Genomic DNA, 27,281 nt, shown 5'->3' with positions numbered 1-27,281 from the left:
CTTCCACAGTGCCCTTACTCTTAATGGATATGCAGCAATGATAATAAAGTGAAAGGGAGCATAAAATTATTGGGAGGGTAACCTATTAATTACTGTCTCCCAATATCTTTTTAGAGGGGGGTTTTTATTTCAGGTGGACATTTGAGAAATTAGCATGGGAATGCATTTTCATGCATTTCAGCTCAACTATTTATCATTTATTAAAACATTGTGTGTAAAGTTCCAGGACGGAAATGAAGATGAGAAAGTCCCTGTTTTTCAAGTGCTTATAAACTTAGACAAGAGGACATGGACACACTACTTAATGGACACTACTTTTAAGTCCACTGGCACAAGAGATACGCTTTGGACGCATAAGGAAAGGACATACTGCTTCCAAATGGAGACCTGGGGTGACCTCTTAGAGGTGGTGCGATTCAGATGCAAGCTAGACCACATTTCAGGGAAAAATGGAAATCTCCTGCTTGAGCCCTGACCTCTCTTTTCCCTCGTTCTTACAGAAGACTGGCAGAGGGATGACAGCACAGGCTTTGCGGACACAGAGACCGAGCCGCAGTCCTGGTCCCACAGCTGTCTTGGGCAAGTTCTTTAACTCTGAACCTCAGCTTCCCCATGTGTAAAATTGGGTACCAAGAGTACCCCAACCTCATATAGTTGTTTTGAAGAGTAAATGAGTTTATGGATGTAACAACTAAGCACAGTGGTTAGCACACTATGTGAGCTCAAAGTTATATATTATTATTCTATACCTACATGTTCATTTCTTAGTCAATATCCTAGATACACTCACATTTACTTTCGTTTTGAGGTTAAAGAAATACCTAGGTACTTCATTCTCATAAATATAAACATAAACCAGCACATTTGTATATACTGTCCAATAAAATGCAGGTTGTACTTAAAGCATGATTTCCATTCCTTCTACTACTCCAAAATAACATAAGGACTCTGCTTTCCTGACCTTGCCATGTAAAAATTAACAATTATTTCACCAAAGACAACTACTTACTTCTTTTTTCATCCATAATTTTAAAGCAGTATGCAGTGCTTTCACTCCCTGTACTAGGTAAGTCTGAGGCTGGAAACCATCTTCTCTCAGTTCTGTGGCAATGAAGTTGAGGGGGAAAGGAGTTAGTGCTCTGTGACAAAGGGATTAACTTTAGGTTCTGAGTAACCACCAAATATCAAACAAGTTAATGGAGAAATAATAAACAATCAGTTGAAAAGGTGAGAAAGAAAAAGAAACAGTATTACATTAAATATAGTTGTACTAAATGCTCCAGTTAAAAGAAAGCTCACAAACATAATGCTGAGTAAAAGGTCACAAAAGAGTATCAGTAGGAATCTACTCACGAGAAGTCCAGAAATGGACAAAATTAAACTATTTTAGTTAGTGACACGGTGATAAAACTGAAGAAAAGGATTTCACAAAAGTCAGGATGGTGGTTCTCTCTAGAAGGCAAGGAGGAGGGTGCAATGGGAGAAATAACTGGGCCTCTCTAAGGCAGCAGCAAGGCTGTTTTTGCTTACTTTGGGTAGAGCTGACCTGAGTGATAGCTGTGTAATTCTTTGAACTGTACGAGAGAGTATGTGTACGCAGTGTGTGACCTACACAACTGACTATGGGCATGACATACTACGTTATTATAAAGGCAAATACACATACACACATACAAATGTCTTTTCTGGGTTTTAAAGCCAAACTGATTATCTAAAACTCATGCAAAATATATTAGATGTGGTCTAAAATTCAGGTAAGGTGAAACAAAAGCAAAAGATCTCACTTCTGCTCAGTGTTTAATTTACTTACATGAACACAAAACTGGTTCACTGTTTTATTATTATTAACACTAAACACAGTTAAGAGTTTCATATAATCCACACTTATTTAACCCATCATATAAACCTTATTAACAGCCTGAGCTGGGAGATAACAGGCCATAGTAGAAAGTTAAAGGGTCAGGAATAAAAAAACAACATAATGTGGGGTAACAAGACCACCATTCCTGCTTCCAGGATGAATCCTAAGACAATGGCAATTGGTATAGTGGTCATCTGGCTCTAGCCTTAGTGGGACTGGACTGACTCACTAATATTGCCAGGTAGCCTGTACTGATATAGCTGACAAAATGAAAACATTTTAAAACCTCACCTACAAATATCCTTTTATTTACAGTAATCGTTTTTTTTTTAGGTTTTTAATGTATAGGTTCATGTTTTCAGTCAGACCTCAATATTTCTGAACTCTCAATGGCCTAAAACAAAGGTTAAATCGTTATTTTAAGACTGAACAATTTGCTGCTTGTGGCTGCAAGGGGAACAGCAAGAGTTTGTCTTTTAGATAAATTTTTAATTTGTTCTAAAAAGTCGATTGATGAGCCCCTCTTAGACATTAAGGAAAAAGCATTACCCCAGGCGTGTGTGTGTGTGTGTGTGTATGTGTTAGTGAGAAGAGAAAGATGGAAAAAGTGCTCTGAATTTTCTGAATATTGAATTGCCAATCTCTTATCTGGAGAGTTCAGCAGCTGGGTTTTATTTCCAGAAAATAAGGACATTTGTAAGTGTTTTTATAAGTGTTCCTATTTTCCCAGGCTTCTACTTGAATAGGAGACTATGAACTTTACTGTCCAGTATTTTACTGAAAATCATATATTGCAACTCTATGGGTCTACTGTGACATTCCTGCAGCCAAGAAAAATACCCGGGAACACTACTCCTCCCCACCCATGGGATCCCGCCTCCATCCTGTACAGCTGCACCACTGTCAAGACACCTACCTCTACACAGTGCTACAAGGTGTGAGATGGGGTTCTACTGCTCTTTCCTTCCAAAGAAAGTGAGGTTTCCCCAGCCCCCCTTTTAAGGAAAGAAACCATAAATGATTTTTATCATTTAATTCCGTGCATGCCATCCTGGGAAATAAGTTATTGGTTGTTTTTTTTCCTTTTACTTTTTCTTCTTGCGTAACATTTAAATGGGGAAAAAACCCAAATGTTTACACTAGACTTTATTGTTTAATCTGTTTATATCTCTTCTTCTGGGAGTTAATTATAATAGTAGCACTGGGACTTCCCTGGTGGGGCAGTGGTTAAGAATCCGCCTGCCAGCGCAGGGGACACGGGTTCGAGCCCTGGTCCGGGAAGATCCCACATGCCGCAGAGCAACTAAGCCCATGTGCCACTACTACTGAGCCTGTGCTCTAGAGCCCACGAGCCACAACTACTGAGCCCGCATGCCACAACTACTGAAGCCCCCGCGCCTAGAGCCCGTGCTCCGCAACAAGAGAAGCCAGCGCAATGAGAAGCCCGCGCACCGCAACAAAGAGCAGCCCTCACTCGCCGCAACTAGAGAAAGCCTGCGTGCAGCAACAAGACCCAAGGCAGCCAATAAATAAATTAATTAAATAATTTAAAAAAAATAGTAGCACTACTGGCGAACTGACTAGGAAAGTTAGACAACACAAAAACCAGATGGACTATATTTTCATGGGCATAAGTGCACGAAAAGCAAAAAACAGATAAAAGTGGAAGTTACAGTGAGTCTCCAACTTGACTGCTCAAAGATTATTATACCAGTAATAAAACATCAAAATCTGAAATTCCACATAAAAGAGGTACCTTTCAAGTTTAAAGGGATATAGTTCCCCCCTCCCTTGAAAAGAACCATTTTTCTTCAACTATAGATGCATAGCCTGACACTAGTTGGTTTGTGCTAACAGGTGCCTTATACTGGCCACATAATGGTCATAATGGTAATGGCACAGACACCACCTGATTCACTCAGGACATGAAAATTATTCCCTCGATTTTTTGAAAGCAAATGTTTGGGAACAAATACTAGGTAACAGTCCCTTGGCTTCAACTGCATTTTTGTTAGTGAGGCACTTTTACGTGCCTGATAATGTGTGCAGATGACTAAAGTCCCAGTGAAAGGAGCGTTTTTCATTATTACCTGTGTGGTTCTGATGCAGCTCTTCATATATCTGATTTTTATGCCTATGGACTAGGGATTTGCTAATTTGCTAAAAAGGTTCTGAACAGAGGAAAATCATGCATTTAAAAAACAAAATAGGGACAATAGCCACACCACACTTTAAAAAGGACCTCTCTTTCTATGAATGGCTTTTAGTGAATTTAGAAATATCATGCATCACATGAAACAACAAAACGTACAGATTATTTATTACCTTTTAGGGTCTCCAGCAAGTTTTTGGCTACAAACCAACATATGGCTTCAAAGAAAGGGAATTTGAAAAGATCTGGTGTTTTTAGCCTTTTTTCCATCTCATAACACCTAAATAAATAAGAGTTGAAGAAATTTAATATGAATATTAGCATTTCAAAGTTAAATGGAGACAACCAACTTAACTAAAATAAGCAGCCCACGGCGTATAAGACCGATCGAGCAGTGCACGTCGCTCAACACCAACACACGTGGGTAACACTGAGCTGTGATCTTACTCAGGTCCGCCCTTAACAGGTTTGACAGGATACTGAAGAATTTACACTGGTCTTCAGAAAGATCACTCCTTGGGATCTGCAGCCTACTTTTAACAGAAGGAATTTTACAAGGGTTCCACTGTAATAAACAGAACGATGTGTTTAGAAACCGGCTGCCTGCGCTGGACAGCACTGCAACACCCTCTCACGGCATTTTCTTTAGGCTCTACTAAGCATTCAAGCTCAGAACCACACTTGGCAAGGGTCAAGGTGAGAAGACGGAAACCACAGCTCGCCACAGGGTGAGTCTTCCGTGGGAGTCCTTGCAGCAGTCCACACAGCCAGGAGCCGTCTTTCCCCAGGGACAGCTCAGGCATAAAGAAACAAGATTCGTACTTGGCAAGTGTGGGAGCTGCCCTGGCTTAAAGCTTCATACCCCCCATAAGAGCCAGAATCTCTTGCAATAACTCCACGGATGCATGGCTTCCGGGGCTCCCCAGGGGCATGCCAAGTCATAACAGTCACACTCAGGAAAGCCCAAAGACCCAGCTTCCTACTAGGTATTTCTAGTTCTGCCAGTATTCATGCGGTTTATCAATCAGGAATCATTTTACCATAAGCAATTTTGCCTTGTAACATTCTTCTCTCATTAGGCTACCAGGGGAAGTTATTACCCAAAGGTCAAATTCTCATGCAGAAGGGGAAATAGCTGTTAATCCTTTACCACAGCAAAATTAAAGCAGGTGTTTTGACAACAATCCTAACTTAGGGTTGCTCTGCCCCAGCACCATATGTCACACCTGAGTCTGACTGGTTTTAGTTCAATTCCCTCACTGTAAAAATAGCCAAAGGAGAGCCTATCCATTTCTACAAAATTTTGAAATTTGGGGAGATGTCTAGTCTCAAATTGAATAAATTATTCTTTTTGTTTTATATTAGAAAAGCATCAAGGTGTTCTCCTGTCAACATTTTCAGACAATATTTTGTTAAAAGTTCCTAATAATTTCTCAGGGCCTATCTCCACGAGATCTCAGTTAAGTATGTTGCTGAATTTTTTTTTTTGACGTTTAGAACTAAGTCCTATTTAAGAAAGGACAAAAGATTCTTTAAATACTGATGACACAAACCTGAGCTGCATGCCAATGTTAAGGTTGTGCAGAAAGTTCCCCCCAAAAGCCATACAGTCCTGAGAAGTGAGCACAGCATGAATCCACCCTGAAATGGTTAAAAGTATATAAATCAGTGATTTTTCAATATTCAAACCACACAAATGTGATATATACCTGTTTTAAGAAACACAAAATATCAAAATCAGTTTACCTCATACTTCAGTGCTAGAGAAGCTAATGTCTATTACCATCTAGAGGTTCAATGATTCAAATATGTATAAATGCCTATTATATGCCAGCCTCTGTGCTGTGTTTAAGATAAATGGATTGACCGAATTAGACAAAATTACGCTGCAGGATAGGTGAAGGTTTTTGTGGTTGTTGCTGTTTCAGTTTTTCAGCTTAAAAACACAATCTACTTTAGATTAAAGATTTTACTCTGAGACAAGTCAAATCTGGTTAGAGTGAGGCAAGCACGTTTTCATTAAATGAACAATGCAATTGGCTGGGCGCTTTGCCTCCCTAGTGTCATCCTGAAACAAGTGTCCTTAGGGACCAAATCAATGGAACTCAACATGGGATCTTCCTCTAAGACAGAAAAAGTAGATCACCCACATTTCATTAGGCAGGGTTATGGTCCTATAAATATAAATGTTGGCAATCAAAATGATATTTTCCCACAAAGTCAAAATGTTTTCCCATAAAAATGTTTTCAAAGTGAGGCTCATTTCTGAGATGATGCTAAACTTTTGAAAGAAAGGTCCATAGACCGAACATAAAGACTTCATATAAACATAAATAAATATACACACGTACATTTGCATGTAAAAATTGACTGTTAAAATAGACAGATCCCATTTTCCTTAAACTTTTCATATTCTGATCCCTCATTGTGCTGTAACACAATATCAAAAACTCCCCCCAAGACTGGCTTTCAAGTGGTGACCATGTGTGTGCTCAAAGGCACAAAGCCTTGAGCTTGACCCTGAAATCACAAATTTGAAGTCTCTGTTGGCTTCAATTCTGTAGATCAGTGGTCCTCAATGGAGGCAGTACCGCCTGTAGAGTGTGATTTGGACAGTTTGGTGGCCTTTTTTTGTCACAGTGATCAGGAGGCACTACCGTCATTTCGTGAGCGGGAGCCAGGGATGCAACATGCAGGACAGTTCCACACAGTAAGAAACTGTCCTCCATTAGTCAGGACTTTCAAATTTCTGCTGGGCATTCAAATAGGTACAAAATCTGTTATTAACTGTCTGAGCCCAGAAACTATAACTCCATTCATATGAAACAAGGATCTTTTGCATGGTTTTGGCAAAATTTTCCAGGAATACAACTAGGTAGCCTGTAAACTGAAGGAAGTGTATCAGTTGCCAACTAGCTTGGGGGAAAAAAAAAAAAATCACACTCTCTATGGCAGCAGTTCTTCAAATGTGGCCCCCAGACCAGCAGCACCAGCCTCAGTCGGGAACTTGTTAGAAATGCAACTTCTCAGGCCCACCCCAGAGCTACTGAATCAGAACCGCTGGGACTAAGGCCCAGCACTCTGTGTTTTAATAAGCCCTCCAGGTGATTCTGATGGTCAATGAAGTTTGAGAACCATTAATCCACACCAAAGCTACCGACTTTGAACTACCAATTACACACCTGTACTGTTAGCTGGCCTGTGCATCATCCTGACTTCTAATGCTGCTGTGCCTGAGCAGGGACATTGTAAAATGGTGTTTTACTATAAATTACTTTTAATTTCTTCTTTATATTCTAATTAGGTCATTACATCAATGGGGGGGCGGGGAATTACAGGTCCAGGAGGTTATATTAATGATAAATGTGAATTCAAGATTTTTGAAGTGGGCATAACAAAATATCTGTTATAAAAGGGAGCTTTGGGGGGCTTTAAGGGAGGGGCTTTAAGGGAGGAGCTTAGCCCATTCACAGTGAAAATATTGATATGTATTTAGATGTACAAATTCTGGTAGTTCTAGGCATTTATTCATTCATTTGCTCAACACATACTTCTTATTATATACTCCAGAGGCAAGGTAAGAAAGCAGGGCCTGTAACAGATCCTTGCAAACTGTGTAGCCATTAAGGTCACCCAAATCAGAAGAACACAATTCTCAAAACCACTGACCTGGAGAGTCCATACCCTGCATTTAGTCACGTCTCAAAATGACAGACCTGATACCTATACTTGAGGCTATAGCTAAGGCTGGTACTCAATCCCTTCCTAGGGTCCCTCAAAACAGACTCATTGCCTCCTAACTGCCCCAGGACAGCTGCCCAGATTCTTACAGCAGGCTTGGGCCTTTGACATCAATGTAGAGCTGACGAGTTAAAATTAAAGGGAATTTCATCAAAATTTTATGCAAAGGACATTATCAAGAAAATGAAAAGACAACCCACAGAATGGGAGAAAATATTCCAAATCGTATATCTGATAAGGGTCTAGTGTACAGAATATATAAAGAATGCTTACAACTCAACAATAAAAAGACAACCCAACATAAAAATGGGCAAAGGATTTAAATAGACATTTCTCCAAAGAAGATATACAAATGGCCAATAAGAGAAATGCTCAGCATCATTACTCATTAAGCAAATGCAAATTAAAACCACAATGAGATACAAGTACTTCACACCCACTAGAATGACAAAAACAAAAAAAGATAATTACAGTGTTGGTGAGGATGTAGAGAAATTGGAACACCTGTACATTGCTGGTGGGAATGTAAAATGGTGCAGCCACCAGGAAAACAGTTTGGCAGTTCCTCAAAGTTAAACATCATTAAACCATATGACCCAGCAATTCCACTACTAGGTCTATATAACCAAGGGAAATGAAAACAAACCTCCACACAAAAACTTTCACACAAATGTTCAAAGCAGCACTATTCGTAAGAGCCAAAACGTGGAATCAACCCAAATGTCCATCAACTGATGAAGGGATAAATGAAATGTGGTACATCCATGCAATGGAATATTATTTGGCCATAAAAGGCAATGAAACACTGACAAGTGCTACAACATGGATGAGCCTCGTAAACATGATGCTAACTAAAAGAAGCCAGATACAAAAGGCCACGTATTATATATGAAATGCCCAAAATAGGCAAATCCACAGAGACTGAAAGCACATTAGTGGTTGCTAGGGGCTCAGAGGAGGAGAAATGTGGAGTGACTGCTAATTGGCGTGGGGTTTCTTCTTGAAGTGATGAAATGATCTGGAATTAGATAGGGGTAGGATTGCACAGCCCTGTTAATCTACTAAAAACCACTGAATTGTACACTTTAAAAGGGTGAGTATCATGGTATATGAATTTTTCTAAATAAAAATAAAAGTGAAGGCAAATGACATAAAACACAATGCCAAAACAAGTCCTGACTACAAGAGAAGCCCTCTAAGGCACAAAGAAGTGAAAAGTCCAAGATCAGAATCATCTCTCAGGCTATGCAAAACTACTTTCCAAACACGTTAAAGTCAGAGATTTCAATCAAAAGCTGACTCCATGTGATGAGTATCCACTATGGGGAGCGGGATGGGATTAAAACCTTACCTGTAGGAACAAATAAGGTATGTCCCTGCTTTACCACACATTTGTAGCATTTATCCACCTTATCTCCAAAGAACACTTCACTCTGGGTCACAGATGAACTCCAAGATTCATAGAGTGCCAAATTGTCATCTGTTGGCTTTATCAAATAAAAAACCTTCTCGCCCTAGGAGGAAGTAATCACACTATTTTTGAAAAAGGAAATGCCATTCTTAGGATGGCCTATATTGATGTAATTTCCCAATACAATGTTCTAAATTAAATTAGATAATTATCAGATTTTTTAAGGCTCAAAAAGACATATTTCACATACCTGATCAATAGCTATTGCCCTTAATAAGCATCTTCAAAGGAGCTAAGGCTCCCCCTCTCAAATACGACAAGGGGTCAATAAAGTAGTGATGGAGAAATAGTTACAAGAGAGGAGGGTAAAGAATCACAAACATCCTACTGATCTCATTTTCAAGGTATAGAAGTAAACACATGTTAATAGGCCCCAGGTTACAGTGAGTCATCTCTGCAAACTTTGCCCTTTCTCCTAAGACATATAATAATACAATTATTTTTAAAGATCTGTGAATAAACTTTCTTTAATGAACTAACCCTTTGCTTTCTCATGGAGGAAAGGAAGAGGAGCTCAAGGGCACAGCATCAAACATAGTCCAGAGCATTGCTGATGCACAGGCATGTGATATTGACAAAGATTTGGTTCTAGATCAGCACTGTCCAAGAGAACCTTCTGTGACGATGGAAATGTTTTACATCTGTGCTATCCAATACAGTAGTTATAAGCCCTATGTGGCTACTGAGCACCCTGAAATGTGGATAGTGCAAATGAGGAACTGAATTTTAAATTATATTTAATTATTTAAATGTAGCCACATGTGCCGAGTGGCTACTGTACGGAATAGCACAGTTCTAGATAAAGCAAGGTGCATATAAGCTCCTGAGGAGAATTCGTATTTTTATGGGCATTCCTGACTTATCCAACTAGCTGTCTTTAGCCTGACCTTAAGGTCAGAAGCAATTACTACTATAATTTTGGTCCTTCTCAGGTATTAGATTCAGGGATTAACTGGTAATTGACTACGGGGAAGAAGAAACAAAGAGACAAAAGGCTAAAAGAGATTAATTTATAAGACGGGGGCAAAAAAAGGGAATCTATATAAATTAAGAATTCATGGCTCCTCCATTACTTGGGATTAAAAAAAGAAAATCATAATGCTTCTTTAAGTATTGAAAATGATAGCTCCCACTGAAAAAGTACAAAAAACTTCCCTCTTTACAAATGTCATTTATAGCAAATGAATATACCCGTGGAAAAATAAGACTGTACGTTTTTGTGATTAAGTGAACAAAGAAATACCCCAAGCTTACCCAGAGGACGTGGTACCAAACTGAAGTCCCACCAAAGTCAATGTGGAAATCTGTGTAGCTGTCTTGAACTCCCATTAAGCAGTATTTCTGAACAAATGGCTTGGGAAAGACTGAATCATCAGGCCAATAATTTTCCACCCAGGAAAGTTTTCTGGCTATATCAGGAACCTCCACCAATTCAGACATCCTTTAAAAAAACAAACATACACATACACACACAACCACATCATGCAAATTAAAACCTCTTAAAATTTCATCTCCCATCTCAACCCAAACCAAGAAATTAACTGGAACTCACAGCTAACAGCAATACTTAAAGTTTGAGGGTACCAAAGCAAAATTTACAACATAGCTATATCACTGGACCACTTTAGAAGTCACAATTATGTTTTTTACTAAAAGAAATTCATCATTTAACTACATTTTAGCTAACACTCAGAAGGCTAAACCAAAATGTCCAGAACTACTCACTTTGTATCTGAAAATTCAAGGCTGATCACATTTAACACTTTTGGTCTGTTAGGATTCATGAAGTATTTAACATAATTGTGAAGTGTCATTTTGCTGTCTGCCTGCCTTGCCACATCAATGACATCTATCACTTTGTCACCACCTGCAGAGAAAAATTATAGTCTTATTACTGGGCTTAAGAATTTCATCAACAGACGCCCTAAACAAAAATATTTTAAAGACTATATTTATTTGTATGATAATTAAGCCATCTATAAAAACTATATAGCCTAGACAAAGATTCTTCCTATATCCTTACTCTTTAAGTCCAACTGGAACTTTTGAACAAAGGGATGATTTTTGAAACAAAGAATAAAGCAATTAAGACAGAGCTGCATAATTAACACTGAGTGTAAAAAGTTATATGTTTACAAAGCTTTCTACACACCAATGATTTCTTGTGCAGCTCACGACAAAAATGCATATTACATTGGTAGGTAACAACTGTGCCGCATTCCTCAGGCATAAAATAAGGGGACTGACTTTCCCCTTTCACTTCTTTTAACACCTAAGATTCTGAGTCCATCATTTTGAAAAACCAATCGGTCATTGGGGAATTAGTGAACAAATTAACCAGGACAAACAATTTCTGCTTGCCTGGTAGTGTCTTCTCTTCTAATATTCTGCTTCAAGAAAAAAATGAGTGGTTAGGAAGCAAAAACCAGTTCATATTAGGGCCTGTGAAATGAGTTCTGAATTGGGATTAATTTACAATTTTCCTATAAAATCATGAGGTATTGCTTGCTCAACACTGCATCACCCTAAAAAGCATAATTAGTTTTACAATGTCCTGTAGGATAAGGTGAAATTCAAAATATGGCAATACTTAATCTGAAATAGGAAACAAGTGACATTTTTTTCTTACTTTAATGTAACTTTATATAAGTTAAGAAAGTATTGCTAAATAGACTATTTTATACTTACGAGGCAAAACAATTCTGTTAACTGACGCATTCTGCAGTACTAAAAAGTTAGCTATCAAGTAGTATGAACGTTTTTCCTACACTTATATTACACTAGCCATTTACTTTACAGTGCCATCTATGTAAACAGGTTTAGGTGAAACCTCAGCCTCATCCTCTAATTTATCAAATAATTCAAAACTAGCTGAATGTGAAGTCAGACAATTTAATTGGACTTCCTCGGTGAAAAATTATCAATGTCAACCAATGGATCAATAAAGGGACAAGTTCTCAGATAGTTCATGCTCAGGAGATAACATACTCTAAAGAATAGACAATTTTGAGTCAAGACAGATTTGAGATCTAATCCTCAAATAATCTCTATCTATTTTGTTGACAAGGAATGAGACCTACATAGAGTCAGCTTTATCTCTAAATACCCTGATGCGAATGAAAAAAGTGACTGAAAATGTCAACAATATTGCAACAGATGAAGGGTCTTCCACCTTGTTTCTTATACCTTTCCAGGCCTCACTATAAAAAATTAGGTCCAGACATCGTTAAATGGCAGTATCACCAAGTCATTAATATAAAAACAGGTTTGAAAATGAGCTCCTCTTTTTCACAGCCTTTCTCTAGGCAGCAGGAGGTCACTAAAGCAGGATCCAGAAATCTTGTACCTGAATGCTGCTACAGAGGCCTAGAACCAACCCGATTTCCCAAAGCCTTCTTCCTCAGTCTGTAGCTACCCCTCCATAGTAAATGTTCCTAAGCAAGTATCAGGAAATTCAATGACAACAACAACAACAAAAGCAGTAGGATGAGGCTGAGTAAATAAAAATATGCAAAATGTTTTTTTCTGTCTTTCTGAATGTAGGTCTGCTGAGAAAAAAATAGTTTTCAACATAGGTAATACTGAATTTCACTTTTCCTGACCCAGAAACGGAACTAAATTAACATCTCTTCATTCAACTTTTAGTATTTTTAGGATAATACCAATTTTACTTTTACCATGTTTTCCCAAGTAATTAAAGGAATCAAGTTCGTACCTACATAACGTTCCACATCCATAACAGAAAAAGTAGGTGGAGGGAGCCTGAGTCCTAAATCATCTAATTTGGGGACCATAATAGGGACTTCAAATCCATGTTTCTCCAGGTATCTTTGTGTCAGCTGGCTGCCATGCATCTTTACAATGATTTCATCGGCACTAAGGAAAGCATAAGAGTAACATGTCATCTTTGTTGATAAGTTCAGTTAAAAAAGATAATCTGGCGATGGGTTAATTCATGTACTATATTATTATCTATATCAGTGGTTCTCAACCTATCATACCTAATTCTCCTTTTTATAACAAATGTTTTATAAAGCCCCTTTTAGTATTCTAAAGTAAAAGTCATAGATAATTACTTCAATCTACATATAATTGGAAAAATATATATGTATTATATAAAATGCCTTAACTATAACAAGAGAAAAAACAAATTAGTTTCCAGCAAAATACGTATTTCAATATGTAAATGTTCAGGTAAACAACACTAGAAAATATAACAGAATAGGATGCTTACAATCAATTGTAATGAGTGGTTGGATTTAAAAGCAACAAGATCAGAAGCCACTCAACACAAGCTGCATAGAAAACCAGAAGAGCAAAAGGGAGGGGGTACAATAGAATAAAAGCTGGTTAGGATAAGTAAAAACAGACCAGATTTTACCTGGCTATAAAAGTCTACACAAATATTTGTTAGGCACTGCAAAGTCTCACCGGACACAGAACAATTCACGCTGTCCTGCAAACTGGGGGATGACTCACATCTGTGGTCCCTACTCTTTGAGACAATATCCAAATGCCCAACTGAGAACTCCTGGTTTCAAAGATCTGCTATCACCAGTATTTAATAAATTTTAACACGCAGTCACCTTAAGCCACTAAAAAGGGTTGCTGAACCTCCAGCTGCCCTTTTTAATGATTAACACGTTCTAGGCATTACACTTAAGTGTGGTTTGTCCCTTTTCACTATCCCCTATCTAACCACAAATCAAAGATCTCTTTAAATGGGGCTATTCTAGATTTTATCTTCCAATTGCTCACAGAATGCAGCTGCTATGCATTCAAAGTTAAGTGCAACACTTGCATCATAGGTTAAACACAACAGTTTCCATTTATACAGTCAGATCTTAACAGTCGTGATGTCATCTGTAGCCTAGGTGTCAAGGAGAAGACAGGAGAAACTGGGTCTCTGAATTACTGAGCTCAGATCGTCCCACCTTCTCAATAACAGAAGGTCAGTTTAAGGCCTAAAAAAATCAAGACAGACTTTTCTTGGATAGTGTTGTAAGTGGAGGGCTCAGAGCTCCTTCACCTGACTCACTGAGCTCTGTACTGCCTTTTATTTTCCGCATAAGCATCCACAAATGTTCCTTCTTCCCCAACCTCTGAGAATTTAACAATTCCTTAAACTCCAACCTAAGGGAGAATCTGAAATCACTTGTACTCCTCCATCTTAAATGTCTGGTGCTTTACCTCCCCCTGTTGATCAAAAATATGTAGGTACAAGTGCTTAAAAATACAGGCACATCATTACTTACAAGAGGAAAAAACTGGACACAAACTAAACATACACCATAGTGGGACGGTTAAGTAAATTACAGGATATATATACATACACACAACACACACACACACACAATTGCATACTACACAGCAGTTAAGGAGTGAGGTAAATTTGTGTATACATACAGAAAGATATCTATTAAACATAACAGTAAAAAAAGCAAGTTGGACAACATATGCATAACAACCCTATTTTATTTTTTAAAATTAGATGTATATATACATCCATACACCTCTACACATAATTGTTTCAAAAGTTATCATTTATGTAAAAAAGGGTCTCAAAAGACTTTGTCTTAAAGTGGGGGGGGGTCGGGGTAGATAAACCCTTCACTTTATTTTATACACTTCTGTATTAATCACATCCAGTATGTATAATTTAATTAATTATTGTCACCCTGCCATGGTTTTAAATGATGTGGAGGTTTATGGAGTTACATTAAATAAAACCAAAGACCTTTAACTAGTGGTGAGTACAGTGTGGACACTTGTGACCGCCTCCGGAACCTGCTCACATCTGTGTTTAATACTTCGGCCGAGAAGCCATAGGAATCACTGGGCTAGGACTTTTAACGCTACACTTTTGGGTTACAAACCTATTTTTAAAAATGAAAGCTAAGGCTTCTCTCCCTTAAAAATTCACATTCACATGTCAACATGTCAATTGTTTATACAATTTTAGGAAACTCACAAGCCTCTCTGAAGCCAGCCCATAGAGCCTGGCTGAAAACTCTGGCCCTGGGCTCCAAATCAATCAATGAAAATAAACAGGTATTTCTCCAATGACTTTGAAACTGATAAAGGAGAATATTTGAGAATAAGGCCTTTAATATCACAAAAATCACTTGGAAATCACTGTGTTTCATGTATTTTTTTTTTCTCTCAGTACGTGAGGGAGCCAACAGTAGCTGCTTATCATTTATGTTTCTGTTTAAGGGAGGGGAACAGCCAGGTATCCTAAAGACTATGACGAAATAGCAAGGGTTTCATAGTTACAAGATCTGAAATAATTCCATAATAGGCTGCAGGTGATGTTGTGATTGAAATTTAAATTGTGCTTCCCCTTTTTAACAAGCCTGGATATGATCTCGTGTAAAAAGCCTATTAAGCATTATCACTTTAAATAGATGTCAGGCAGCGAGTAGGAAATGATCTAAATTAGCATGGTTAAATGCTGTATAATGCTTCTGACATTTGTTCTTTGAGCCACAGATAACTCAAATACTTTCCATTATCTTTAAAAAAAAATTTAAAAAGCCTAGTCCTGTTGCCACCAGAGGCTAAGCAATGGTTGTGGGGACTTCTGGCAGACATAGGGTGGAGGCAGATAGGAAAATAACATAAGAAAAAAGCAGAGTATGAAAATAGGTGTAGGCGAGGTGAAGGAGAAAGAGAAGCAGCAGCTGCACAACATAAGAAACGAAGCACGGGAGTAAGCGCCTTAGATCAGTGTCTTTCAAACTTTTTGGACTGAGACCTACAGTTAAATACATTTTTACCCAGTAATCCAGTACACATGCACATAACACATCCATGAAACTATGCTTATTTACTCCTATTACTTGCAATGTACCAATATTTTCTATTCTGTTTTATCTTCAAAAAGTAAAAAGCTGATTAAGAATAATAATGGCTTGCAACCTGATGTTTGAAAACGCTGCTTTAGATAATGTCACTTTATTGGGTAACAGTCTTAAATGTTCTTTGGTCATAACAGGTTTCCTACCTTGGGAAGACTCGAGAACGTAATTCCTTCACAAAAGTTCTAGTTCCAGCCTGCACTGGTTTGGAACCATCATCAATTTCTGTGTAGTCGTGCCTGTGCCAGTTCCTCCTCTTTTTCACTGGATTTTTAGAAGATTAAAAAAAGAAAGCATTTTTGTAACTGGTGGTACTATGTACTTTCTATAATCATTATACTCTACATAATCAGAAACAATTGTCAAGTACAATAATACTCACATTTTTTAATGCATTTCTAAGGCTGAAGAAGTAAAATTTAATGCTGCAATTATAGGCAATTAACTGTGGGTTTTTATTTCAAAAATGATTTTAAAATTAAATCTTCAAATTAGCAGATTGAGCCTTTTATAATATCCACATTTACACATATAAAATCTCACAATTATTTAAAATCATGATTTTCACTAGAACATTAGGTCATAATACGGTTTTTATGGATCATCCAAATCATCCTCTCAAGACAGGGCCTTTGATCCCACGTCGGAAATCTATTTTAACAGCACAGTTCCCTTTCTCTTTTATGTCAAGATTTATTCCCAAAATAAGCATGGTTACACTGACACAAAGAATAGCAGGTGACTGCATCATAACGAAAGGAGGACAAGTAAGATGACAGAATAAATAACTTATGGTCAGTTCTAACGCTCAGATCCCGTGATTCTACAGCTCTGGGAGGCTACAATCTTTTTTTTAAAAAAAAATTTATTTTTTATTTATTTATTTTTGGCTGCATTGGGTTGCTGTGTGTGGGCTTTCTCTAGCTGCAGCGAGCGGGGTCCACTCTTCGCTGCGGTGCGCAGGCTTCTCATTGCAGTGGTTTCTCCTGTTGCAGAGCACAGGCTCTAGGCGCGCGGGCTTCGGTAGTTGGGGCTTGCGGGCTCTCGAACGCAGGCTCAGTAGTTGTGGCGCACAGGCCTAGTTGCTCCACGGCATGTGGGATCCTTCGGGACCAGGGCTCGAACCCGTATCCCCTGCACTGGCAGGCCGATTCTTAACCACTGCGCCACCAGGGAAGCCCCGGAGGTTACAATCTTGAATAAGCACAGCAACCAAAATCAGGACACTTGGCTTTGACTCCTAGTTTAGTCATAACTTGCTCTGCAACCTCGGGCAAATCTCTTTAACATGTCTGGGTCCAGTTTCCTCAATGTGGAAATGAAGGGAATGAGTACAGTTTTTCAGACTGTGTTGAGGAACCCTTAATAAAAGGGAAGATGGAGAAGAGGCTGAGGTAGGAGCTCTGGACCTCATTCCTCTTTCCCCCAGAGGGGCACCACCTACACGTCTTTTGTGTGGTATCAATGTAAGATTTCAGTTTTACTTTTTTTTTTCTTTTAAGTTTGAAAATCACTTTTAAGCCTAAAACCTCCATGATTCTGGGAAATGTACTGATGTCTATAACTTACTTAGAATGAATCAAAAAATAAGGTGGGGGCTTCCCTGGTGGCGCAGTGGTTGCGCGTCCGCCTGCCGATGCAGGGGAACCGGGTTCGCGCCCCGGTCTGGGAGGATCCCACATGCCGCGGAGCGGCTGGGCCCGTGAGCCATGGCCGCTGAGCCTGCGCGTCCGGAGCCTGTGCTCCGCAACGGGAGAGGCCACAACAGAAGGAGGCCCGATTACCACAAAAAAATAAAAATAAAAAAAATAAGGTGGATAGACAGTGGGATAGTTACACAGACAGATATGAGATAAAGCAAGTAATGTAAAATGTTAATAGTGGAATCTAGATGGTGGGTTTAGAGGTACTCACTGTAAAACTCTTTCAACTTTTCCTGTATGTTTGAACATTTTCATAATAAAACCTTGGGGGAAGGACACAACTCTATGAGTCTAAGTTATTTCAAATCCTTCACCTTACAAAGATCATAATAATAAAATAATGCTGGATCCTCATATGGATAAGAAGTCACACCAAATAATCAATAGGGGTGGAAATCTGGCCTATTCATATCTAAGAGTCTAAAACACGATTCTCAAGTAATTTATGGCAGTCAGACCCCCAAGATGGAAGAGAGTAAATCCCATTTTTTAAAAATGTCATGGAAAAACTGACAATCATTAAGCAACCTTCCTAGAAAATACCATTAAGGTGTCCTTTATGTGTTACTATTTTTTTTCTCACTTAAAATCAATTCTAAAATTCAAGGGTATTTCATTCCAGGCTTTTTTTTCCTACAAATATATAGATACATAACCCCATTTTATTTTCAACTGGGATCATAATGTTTATCCTGCTTACCTTTCTTATCATGGGCATTTTCTCCTTATTAAATATTCAGAAACAATTTAAAGGCAGCCTAGAATTTTAAGATGTAAATGTAGATGCATCTTTAAATAAAGATGAAATTAATATTAATATTTATATACATAAATATGTTTCTTGCTATATTTTGCAAACCTGCCTCCAGAAAAGTGGTAAGTAACTCACATTCTTACCAATATATATGAGCAGCCTATGTGAAAAGCCCCAAGTCAACAGTGGGAGGGAGGGAGGGAAAAAGAGAAAAAGGGAGAAAGAACAGACCACCCGTTTGAAAATAAACAATGATGTTACACTGTTTTAATTTTCATTTTGGCGGAACAGATTAGAATTCAAACAGATTTGGGATTGGACAGCTATGGGTTCAAACTCCAGCTCTGCCAAATAGCTACATGAAAGACCTAGTAAGACAATTTTTCTCACATCAAGGTGTTACAAATATCAAAGGAGATAACATAGGTCTAGTCTTTCTTAGCCTAGTGCCTGGGGCAACCAATAAGCTGCCAATTACTTGTCTTTTCTTTTAAATGTGCTGACTTCAAGGATGTTAACAGAAGGCTACATTGTCCTGTTGGGCCAACATCCTTAACACATAAAATCAGCCGCTGCAAGAGCTGACTGAATTTCTTAAAGGAAGGAGGCCAGTGAAAGAATATTTTAACAGTGGTCATGGGGAATGGAGGGAGAATTTTGAGTTTAGATTGCATGTGCCTGAGGAGCACTGAGAATATGTGTTTAAGTATCAGGCTCGTTTTTTTGACACTGGACCTCGAACAGAGTTCTTAATTCCCATTAAGAGGGTAAAGTCTAAATTCACCATATTTATGGATATTATACTGTCTCAATGGTATCTGTAGTAAGGATTCCTGGGGAGCTCTCAAAGAAACAGGAAATCATTGGTGGCAAGCAAAAGAGGCTTCAGACCAAAAGGTACGACCCAAATTAGGGGTGAGGGTGAGGGGTGAGGGGCAGTGGAGCCTTAAATCAAGATAAAACAGATTCCTGGATCTTGGGCATTTTCCTAAAGGGTACTTAAGAGTTGGACTTTTGCCCAGAAGACAGCCAATGCCTGATCTTATGTTATTCAAGGATGAGAAGCATATTTAGGGGCAAGAAACAGTCAAGCTTCTCTCTGAAGTATTGTTATTCAAAGTGCAGGTCATGATCCATTATGGATTGTGAAATCAATTTAGTGAGCATGACAAGCTTTTAAAAAAATTAAATCATATAGGAAAAAAGAAAATAGAGTGCATTACATTTAGTAGTGTTTTCTTTTTTTTAAGATTTTTTTTTTTTTTTTTTTTACGAGGACCACTTTTAAAGTTCTTATTGAATTTGTTACAGTATTGTTTCTGTTTTTTTGTTTTTTTTTGTGGTATGCGGGCCTCCCTCTGTTGTGGCCTCTCCCGCTGCGGAGCACAGGCTCCGGACGCGCAGGCTCAGCGGCCATGGCTCACGGGCCCAGCCGCTCCGCGGCATGTGGGATCCTCCCAGACCGGGGCGCGATCCCAGTTCCCCTGCATCGGCAGGCGGACGCGCAACCACTGCGCCACCAGGGAAGCCCCTGTTTCTGTTTTATGCTTTGGTTTTTTGGTTGTGAGGCATGTGGGATCTTAGCTCCCTGACCAGGGATGGAACCCACACCCCCTGCATGGGAAGGTGAAGTCTTAACCACTGGACCGCCAGCGTAGTCCCTGCAACAGTGTTTTAAACACTACATTATTCTGATTCATAGTAACCCCTTTAACATTTCATAGAAATTAAATTCAAATTATTTCATTTTGGAGTTATTTACTTAAATTCTAAATTGAAACTTACATTTAAGCTCTGTTTCCCTTCTTGACATAACAACCCAGTATTATTTATTTCCTCAAAGAATTATACTTGGTCAATAATTACTTCAAGTTATATACTACATACTTCAGTGCTACACAAAATAAGAACCTTTAAAAACATTTATATTAACAAATTAGTCAATTACACGTGTAACAATTCTACCAATTTGCTAACCTCAAATTTTATACCGCGTAACAAAAAGGATAATCTGTATTTTACAAAAAAATATCTTAATACATTCATATAGCTTAAATTGTTAAATCTCTTAGAAAGAAACTGATAAATTATTAATATTTCTAACAAAACAGATAAGCAGTCAGTTGCTCCTAAGTCTCTTGAAAAAATCACTTGCCCATAAACTCGGAACAAAATTTCTATTTTAAAAAAGTATTAGGAAAAAGGCTGCATTCAAAATAAAGAGGTTGTATAGGCTACCTACATCTGACCCAAGTGTGTATCAAGGTATGTTCGGGAAAAGTTCAGTTCTAAAATGACTAAGTCTACAGTTTTTCTCTTTAATTTTATGAACACAAAAAAGCTAGCATGCAGTCTAAATTTTTAAGAAAAGAAATAGTTACAATCCAAAGGCTTTAAAATCTCTTCTCTACTCTCATATTTGTACAACAATTAATATTCCCATCTATTCCTCTAAAGCATCTGTAAAAGGCTAACAATAATATCGTTTTGTATGTGTTGCTGGTGTACTCCAGAGGACGCGTGAGCTTCCCTGCCCATGCCCTCACCCCTCAAGAAGAAGAGTGCAGGCAAAGACCTGGTCTGGCCTCTGCCTTCCGTGGGACGGGGACTGTGGGGAAGTTGCTTCCATCACAGAGGATAGCTGGGCAGGACTCTAGGCCATACTCAACAGCATGACCTAATTCGGACAACAGAAGTAGTACTTTAGCATATCAGTGCCCTAATTTTCTCCTAAAAGTATAATGTACATGTGTGCATTAAAGTCTTATCCTATACTGCTCACTGTCGCAAATAGTACTGGAAGATTTTTTCTTCTTCTTCCAGTTTTATTGAGATATAATTGACATACAGCCCTGAATAAGTTTAAGTTAGACAGCATAATGATCTGACTGACATACATCATGATCAGTGATTTCCTGCTGCAGGCACAAAGCTCAGAATACACATTGGGTCTTTTTCAGTTTTTTTTATTCTTCCAGTTTGATGTAATTGACATATAGCACTGTATAAGTGTAAGGTTGTACAGCATAATGATCTGACTGACATACATCATGAAATGATGACCACAATAAGTTTAGTGAACATCCGTCATCTAATGTAGATACAAAATAAGTGAAATAGGAAAAAAAAATTTTTCCCTGTGATGAGAACTCTTAGGAGCCACTTTCTTAACAACTTTCACAAAGAACATACAACAGTGTTAATCATATTTATCTTGTTGTACATCCTTAGTACTTATTTATCTTATAACTGGAAGTTTGTACCTTTTGACCATCTTCATCAAATCCTCTCCCCCATCCCTGCTTCTGGTAACCATAAATCTGACCTCTTTTTCTATGAGTCCGTTTATTTGTCTTTGAAACATAAATGACCAACAACACTGTGTTAGTTCCTAGTACACAACATACTGATTCAATATTTCTATACACTTCAGAATGATCACTACGATAAGTCTAGTTACCATTCTTTTTTTTTTAATTTATAGAGAGAAAAACAGCCAGAATCAGAAAAATTTTACTTTGTCGCAAATTGAAAGCTTTGAAAATATGTATTTGAGTTTGGGGGCTTTGCACTGGCAATTAAGAAGGATAGTATTTTTTTCACTTAATGTTTTGACTTGTTAAATAAGTTATTTAATAATTCAAACAAAAACTGTATTCTCAATATCTTCAGAAAAATCTTCCTTATAGTTCTTGGTGGGTATAATATAACTACTCAGAGTATCATTAAAGTACTGTCATGTACCTACTAAGTTCTAAACTTCAATTTTTATTTAAGCTTCTAGTACTTACTCAAGGAGGAACCATGTAGAACTGCACAGTTGGGACAGTGATATAGGTCAATGTCAACAGCATGATGTTCTTCTACTCCAACACAGCTAAGATAAAGAAAAATAAAGCCAATGTGTAAATAAGGTGAAGATTTTCACTTAACTGTAACAGATTGCTTAGAATTTAGCTGAGAAATGTACAACCTCACCAATAAACTTTGTAAAGTACAGAAACACATGCAAGAATAAATTTAATTCTCTTCCTTACGTACTTGCTGAATAATTGTGGGGTTGAAAATGTGGGAGGTGATTCACTACTAGCAGCAGTAGAGACAGCAGAAGTAACATAATTATAAACCGTAACACTCTCAAACCATTATGTAAATACTACCTGTTATGGACTAAATGTTTGTGTCCCTCCAAAATTCACATGCTGAAGTTGTACACTCCTGTGTGACTGTATTTTTAGATAGGGCCTCTAAGAAGGAATTAATTAAGGTTAAATGAGGTAATAAGGATTGGGGCCTTAATCCAACAGGATTCGTGTCCCTATAAGAAGAGACACCACAGAGCTCACATACCCTCTCTCTCTCCTCTCTTCTCTCTCCTCTCCTTCTCTCCTCCCTGAGTAGACTAAAACAGCACGTAACTTTAAAAAATGGCTGTCATCAGCAGAGGTGATTAGTAAATTTGGGTAACATCACTGACATGGTGAGAGCACTGAGTCTTAACAGTTCTGCTTTAGGTCTCATATCCCTAATTAACCAGTTAAATTAGTTTGAGGCACTGTATCTGGAATACTCCATATCATGGAGTATACAGCAGTAGCACTTAAATAAAAATAAAGTTTAAGGGAACCACCTAAGAACTGATAAAACTACACAGTGACATCTTGAAAACAGGAGTAGTTCATCAGAGAAAGACCACAGCAGCTTTGCTCACATCTCAAATAACTTATTAGGGTAAAAATTTATACATGTTTGTACTCCCAAAAAGTTTCAGAACAAAAACACAACCACAACTAGTACCTGAAAAAGAACCAAAGCAGACCTAACACAGAATTTTGGGGCATCAGTTGACAGGTGTTAACAGTGGAAGAGAAAATTAATGAAATGGATGACAGTCATATTATTCAGAATGTAGCAGAGAGAATAAGATGTAAGAACCATGAAGGATAAAATGAAAAAGTGTATAACATACATTTAACCACAGCCTCAGAAGGTAAAGAGAGAATAGGGGTAGAAGCAATATTATGAGCTAACAGTTAAAAATTTGCAGAAATAATGAAAGACACTGATCTCCAGATTTAAGAAACCCAACGTATCTCAAGCAGGATGAATAAAAAGTCTACATCTAATCACATCATAGTAAAACTGCAGAAAAAAAAAGTCAGAAAATTTCAAAGCCATAAGAAGAAAAAAGCACAGATTACTTGCAAGGATGAGAGACTTCTCAAAGCAATAATGGAAACTGGAACACATTAGAATATCTTACATGTGCTTAAAGAAAATATCTGCTAACCTAAAATATTAACCAAGCGTTCAATATTCAGTTAAAATGTGTTTCAAGAAGGAGTGGGGGGTGAGTATTTGTACAACCAAAAACTGAGAGTTCACCTCCAGCCAACCCACAGTAAAGAAAATGCCTACAGATGTACTTCTGGCAGAAGGAAGATGATCACAGAGAGGTCTGGGATGCAAGAAAAAAACGGAAAAGCTAAGAAAAGTAGAGTAATAAATATGTGGGTAAATGTATACGAACACTGACTACATAAAACAAATAAAGTCATGTGAGGTTTAAATATATATACAAAGAGCTAAAACACATGACAATAGCAGCATTTGAGTCAGGAGAGGACAAATGGAGTTACAGGGTCCCAAGGCACTTATACTAGAAGGAAAGAGAAGGTAATTATTACTGTTAGACTTCATTAATAATGAGTTGAGGACCCCTATTATAATTTCTTGGGCGACAACTAAAAGAACAGAAACAGAGAGCATAGCTCCCAAACTAGTTGGGGGCAGAGGGTGATTAAAAAGAGGAGGGGAGGAAAAAGACAAAAAGACCAAAATAAGGTATAAATTCAAATATATCAGTAATTATATTGTATGCAAATGGACTAAATGCTCAAGTTAAAAGACAGATTATATGGCTGGACTTAAACAATACAATTTGCTGGTTATAAGAGACATAAAACAAGGATACAGAAAGACTGAAAGTAATAGGATGGGCAAATAAATACCACAAAAATAGTGATCAAAAGAAAGTACAGCTATAATAAGCAACACAGAATCTAAAGCAAAAAATATGAGATAAACATGTTCACTTTATAATGATAAAAATTTCAATTCACCGGGAGGACAGAACAGTAGTGGAGATTTTGACAATTCTCTCAGTATCTGATAGAATAAACAGGCAAAACAAAAATCTATGAAATATACAAGATTTGAACTGCAGGATTAAAAAAACACGGCCTAATGAACATTTATAGAATCCTACACCCAACATACATAGAACACACATTCCTTCTCAAGCACACATGGACCATTCATAACAAGTGATCATACACTGGGCCACAATCAAATTTGAAGGTCTGAAATCAGAAATTCTCTGGCCACAGTTCAAGATAGAAAGCAATGACAAAAAGTTAACTAGAAAATCTTCATGTGTTTAGAAATTAAGAAATAATATTCTAAATAACCCGAGTCAAAAGATAAATCAGGGCTTCCCTGGTGGCGCAGTGGTTGCGCGTCCGCCTGCCGATGCAGGGGAACCGGGTTCGCGCCCCGGTCTGGGAGGATCCCACGTGCCGCGGAGCGGCTGGGCCCGTGAGCCATGGCCGCTGGGCCTGCGCGTCCGGAGCCTGTGCTCCGCAGCGGGAGAGGCCACAACAGAGGGAGGCCCACATACGACAAAAAAAAAAAAAAAAAAAAAAAGATAAATCATAATAAAGGCTAAAATTAATGAACTAATAAACATCTACCTCAAAAAGTTACAGAAAGAATAGCAAAATAAACCTTAAAAATACAGACAGAAGGAAAACTAAAAGAACAGAACTGATGACACGGAAAACAAACATACAAGAGTACTGAAGCCAAAAATTGATTCCTTGAAAAGACTTGTAAACCTCTAGCAAGCTCAAGAAAAATGAGATAAAACATAAACAATGGTAGGAATGAAAAGAGGGAGAAAACTATAGATTCTATACATGGTAAATGCAAAAGAGGGTATTATGAACAATTTTATGCTAAAAGATTAGAAAATATAGATAAGACAGGCAAACCTGGGTCACAAAGAAAAAAATAATTGAATAGCCCTAAAATTGTTACTTATATTAAAAATTATCCCCCCTCCAAAAAAAAAAAAATCCCAGGCCCAGATGGCCTCACAAGCAAGTTCTAGCAAATATTAAAGGAATAAATAATTCCAATATTATATAAAATTTGCACCAGCCAGTAGGAAAACAAGACTTACTTCCTAACTCATTTTATGATAGCATGACCTTGATACTAAAACTTGGAAAGGATGATACAAGAAAGGAAAATTATAAGTCACTCTCATTTATGAGCAAAGATGCAAATATCAAGTTTGGTCTATCTCAGGAATGCAAGGTGGTTTTAACACTAAAAAATTTAATCTGTGAAATTTGACACATTAACAGATTAAAAGAAAAAACCATATGACCATTTAAAAAGCAGGACAAGTATTTGATAAAATTCAACATTTACTTATGATTAAAAAGCAAACAAAACCCCTTAGAAAATTAAGACTACAAGGATACTTCCAAAATCTGGTAAAGGGTACTTATAAAACTCCTATGCAAATAACATGAGAGCAGTCTCTTTGACATAAGAACAAGACAAGAATGTCTGATGCTACCACTTCTAATGAAACTCATCCTGGTGTAGTAAAATAAGAAAAAGAATTAAAAGATATAGAGATTGGAAAAGAAAAAACAAAGCTGCTACTGCAAATGCTGTGGTTACACATGTAGAAAATGAAAAAGAATCTGTGGATAAATTACAAAAATCAATAAAAAGAAAGGTTGCTAGATACTATACTAGCACATAAAAAGTAATCGTATATCCATATACCAACATTATAAAGCTAAGAAATGAAATAAAACACCATGCACAACTGCAGAAAAAATGTCAAGTATGCTGGAATTTAACAAAAACTATGCAAAGACCCCTTTAAGGAGAATTATAACACATTATTAAGAGACTTTAAAGAAGGCCTAAATAAATGGAGATATACATCATGATCATGGATTTGAAGTGTAATATGTAAAGATATTAATTCTCCTCAAATTGATTTATAGATTCAATTTAACCCCAGTCAAAATCTGTAGAACTTGACAGGCTGATTGTAAAACTGATATGGAAACATAAAGAGCCAAGGATACATAAGGCATTCTTGGGGGGGCGGATAAAAGAAAAAAGCAAACTCTCTACCAGGTATCAAGACATATTTTAAAGTTGTAGGAATGAAGGTAATACAAAACTGATGCAAGAGCCCCCAAACAGACCCACGCATATGTGGACACTTATGCAGCAAGGACAGACTTTTCTGTAGGAGGTCCTGAGACACCATTTATATATCTGTATGGGGAAAAAATGAAATTAGACACCTATCTCACAACATAAAAATTTATTCCAAAATAGATTAGAAACACGCATGAAAACCCACGTGAAAGGAAAACTACAAAGGTTGTATAACATAAAATCAAAATATCTTTATGACTTTGTGGTAGGAAGTGTTGTCTTAATCAAAACATAAAATGCACTATCCATAAGGGGAAAAACTGGTAACTTTAATTATACTAAAATATATAGTTCATTAAACTATAAAGAATGAAAGGATAAGCCAGAGTGGGAGAAGACGTTACAATAGAGATAACCACCAAAGGAATTATACCCACAGTATAATAAACTCCTACAAATCAATAGGAAAGGGGAGGGGAGGGGAGG

General features: G+C 37.6%; 1 protein-coding gene across 2 annotated transcripts in view; it reads right to left on the bottom strand.

The window, feature by feature from the left end:
• Positions 1-27,281, bottom strand: part of KDM7A (lysine demethylase 7A) — an 80,829-nt gene that overhangs the window by 24,008 nt on the left and 29,540 nt on the right. For both annotated transcript variants that reach the window (XM_055084798.1, XM_024129023.3), the window contains exons 2-10: positions 22,334-22,419; positions 16,232-16,349; positions 12,941-13,101; positions 10,951-11,092; positions 10,480-10,666; positions 9,106-9,268; positions 5,567-5,654; positions 4,187-4,293; positions 1,010-1,101 (exon numbers count right to left, since the gene is read on the bottom strand). In XM_055084798.1, the coding sequence (XP_054940773.1) occupies positions 1,010-1,101; positions 4,187-4,293; positions 5,567-5,654; positions 9,106-9,268; positions 10,480-10,666; positions 10,951-11,092; positions 12,941-13,101; positions 16,232-16,349; positions 22,334-22,419 (1,144 nt within the window). The remainder of the gene's footprint in view (positions 1-1,009; positions 1,102-4,186; positions 4,294-5,566; positions 5,655-9,105; positions 9,269-10,479; positions 10,667-10,950; positions 11,093-12,940; positions 13,102-16,231; positions 16,350-22,333; positions 22,420-27,281) is intronic.

Source organism: Physeter macrocephalus, chromosome 5, assembly GCF_002837175.3.
Source record: "Physeter macrocephalus isolate SW-GA chromosome 5, ASM283717v5, whole genome shotgun sequence".
In the NCBI taxonomy this organism is placed as follows: domain Eukaryota; kingdom Metazoa; phylum Chordata; class Mammalia; order Artiodactyla; family Physeteridae; genus Physeter; species Physeter macrocephalus.
This window is presented reverse-complemented; position numbering and strand designations above follow the sequence as displayed.